Source organism: Montipora foliosa, chromosome 10 (assembly GCF_036669935.1).
Source record: "Montipora foliosa isolate CH-2021 chromosome 10, ASM3666993v2, whole genome shotgun sequence".
Classification (NCBI taxonomy): domain Eukaryota; kingdom Metazoa; phylum Cnidaria; class Anthozoa; order Scleractinia; family Acroporidae; genus Montipora; species Montipora foliosa.
This window is the reverse complement of record NC_090878.1, coordinates 21215797-21218296: the sequence shown is the minus strand read 5'-3', so window position 1 is coordinate 21218296 and position 2500 is coordinate 21215797. Positions and strand designations below refer to the sequence as shown.

The window sequence follows — 2500 nt, the reverse complement described above, 5'->3', positions numbered from 1 at the left end:
AATTCAACCACGGCATCCGCCATTTTGTTTAAATACTCAGACGCGGGGAATCTTAAACGGGTATTTTAATTGGCCAGACGTAGCAAATTTTCTTGTGCTTATGCTGTGTTTCGTTTTCACACGACGCAAGCGCGCAAAGCACAAGGAAAAGGAAAATTTTGATCCTTGTGTTTGTGCTTATGCTTGTTTCAACCTCGTTTTTACGGTGAAATAAGCGCTCTTATGCTTGCGCTTCCATCCCTAGTAAAAACCAGGCTTAAGTCTTGTACAGCGTTGGATATGAGAAGATCGTGATCAGTCAAAATTGATTAAATAGTATTTATGAAATTCAAGTAGACTTCTGAAAGACTGATAAGCCATGTTAAAATGAACACTTTCTACGTCAATTTAAATTTTTCCTTTTAATCTAATCTCAACTGAAAAGTGCTTCTCCTTAACTGGAGAAAGTTGTAACCAGCTTAACACATTACTGCACAACCTTGTTCCCAGGACATTTCCCTCACTTGGAGGGGGAAGCGCCCTCGGAACGAGGTTGATTACTGCCTACAATAGCTACCTTTAAAACACTTAGATCAAATTGTAAGCAAACACTTAATTCACAGAAAAGATAACTAAATACCTCCAAAATTATCCATTTGAAACTTTTTTTTTTTTCAGTGGATTTTTGCCCGTTTTTCTCTTGCTTTCCTACAGGGTAGTCGCAGATTCTAGTACGTAGCTCTTTTCATTGGAAAGGTATAAGGGAATCTTGGCTTTCTTTACATTTTGTTTCATTAACATACGAGTTTGCACATATGGCATCAATCATGCCATTTAAAAATTGACTTCAAATGCTAAAAGAACTTGTTTAACTTTTTTAGTTAAACCTCCAAAAGCCTTTTAGCTTTGATAACGAGGCAGTTATTAGCCATCAAAAACTGAAAAGTTCTTGGGTGACAAAGACGCTACTGATCCCATAATATTCTTTGTAAAATTTCGAATTTTCAAAGCACCATTGTTTAGACCTTATGCAACGCACTTTAAATATTCATTTCTTTATTCTCGGCTGTCTGATTAGAAAACGTTAGCCTTATGCTAATAAAGCAAAAATATATCACATCTTAATAGAAAACGGAAATGCGGCTGTTGGGTTTGTCGGCTACTATGAGACTGTTACCACTGTTTATAGCAACGTAAGAAGGAAAGCCAGTTTTGAAATTCTGTCCATCAATTTTACTCAAAAACTTGCCGCTCAGGGTGAAGAGTTGCAGCCTATGGTTACCTGGATCACACACAATGAGTCGGTTGTACTTGTCAATAACGAGTCCATTAGGACCATTATTAAACTGGCCATCATTGGAACCCTTACAGCCAATGTCTTGTAAATACACTCCTGTTTTGTCAAAAACCTTGACACAATTAGCATATTTATAAGAAACAAAGAATTTTTCCTGGTGAGAAATAGCGCAGAATGGGAATCCATCACAGTCTCGGGCACTGAAGGATTGGAGCAAGTCATTCCCATCAGGGGAGAGGACCTTAATTTTCTTGTCCAACCAGTCAGCTATGATTACACGACCATCACTCGCAATGGAAAGGCGAAGTGGTTTAGCAAGTTGTTTCTCATTGATGTGTTTGATGAAGTGCCCCTCCTCACTGAACACACGAAGCTTATTGCCGCTTCCCGGGACTAAAGTCAGCAGGTCGCCAGAGTCTGTAAATGCCACAGACCAAGGTGCACCATCAAGTCTTATCTCCCTTCGAAACTTCCCTTTACAGCTAAACAATTGAATTCTCTTATTAAAAGTATCTGCAACAGCAATCGTTCCCGTTTTATCACTCACATCAATATCGTTAATGCTATCAAATTCTCTTTGTCCCTTCTCTTTTGAACCAAACTGAAAGGCAAATTGATATCGATGCTGATGAACCTGCACAATCCAAGGACTACCAGTCATCGGCTGTCCATTCACAAGGATCTCTAATCTGTGTTGTCCGGCATCTTGTGGTGTGTATGTCACTGTGTATTTGCCGTCTTTGGTGTCTTTAATGTCTGTTTTTAGTTGATCACCTTCTGGAGTCAATATGTTGACTTTGATTTTATCATCTTGTTGATAACATTGAAATTCTTCTGAATCCTTTGTAACAATGACAAAATATGTCTTCTTCCTTTCTTTTACTTCCTTGCTGTCTTGACCTTCAGCTAAGCACTTTGAAGGATCAGTCTTCGTAACAACAACTCGATCCATAAGATCCAATTTTTTTTCCACCAAGTAATGTACATGTGGCGACATGTAAAGATCGGGTTTCTTACATTTAACAGTTCATTAGAACGTTCGAGGATGGCGTGATTTGTTTGTAGGATTTCGACGCTGAAGTTTCTATCCAAGATACTCTGACAGCGTTCGAAGCAGCTTTTCAGCTGGGTGGTAACCAGCTCGAGGTTTTCCTATCGCGTTGCGTGATGTTTTTGTTCCGCTTCATAAATTTCACGAAACTTGTCCTTCATTTTCCTCTCGTG

At 39.0% G+C, this 2500-nt stretch overlaps 1 protein-coding gene across 1 annotated transcript; it reads right to left on the bottom strand.

Moving 5' to 3' along the window:
* Nucleotides 1–1100: 1100 nt before the first annotated feature.
* LOC137972624 (tripartite motif-containing protein 2-like) lies at nucleotides 1101–2273 on the bottom strand. Its single transcript, XM_068819363.1, has one exon. It carries the CDS (start codon nucleotides 2271–2273, stop codon nucleotides 1101–1103), a length of 1173 nt encoding a protein of 390 aa, XP_068675464.1.
* Between the last annotated feature and the right edge of the window lie 227 nt (nucleotides 2274–2500).

Bases quoted from the DNA above. Each gene is read 5' to 3' on its own strand.
- LOC137972624 (XM_068819363.1), bottom strand. From the start codon at position 2,273: ATGTCGCCACATGTACATTACTTGGTGGAAAAAAAATTGGATCTTATG.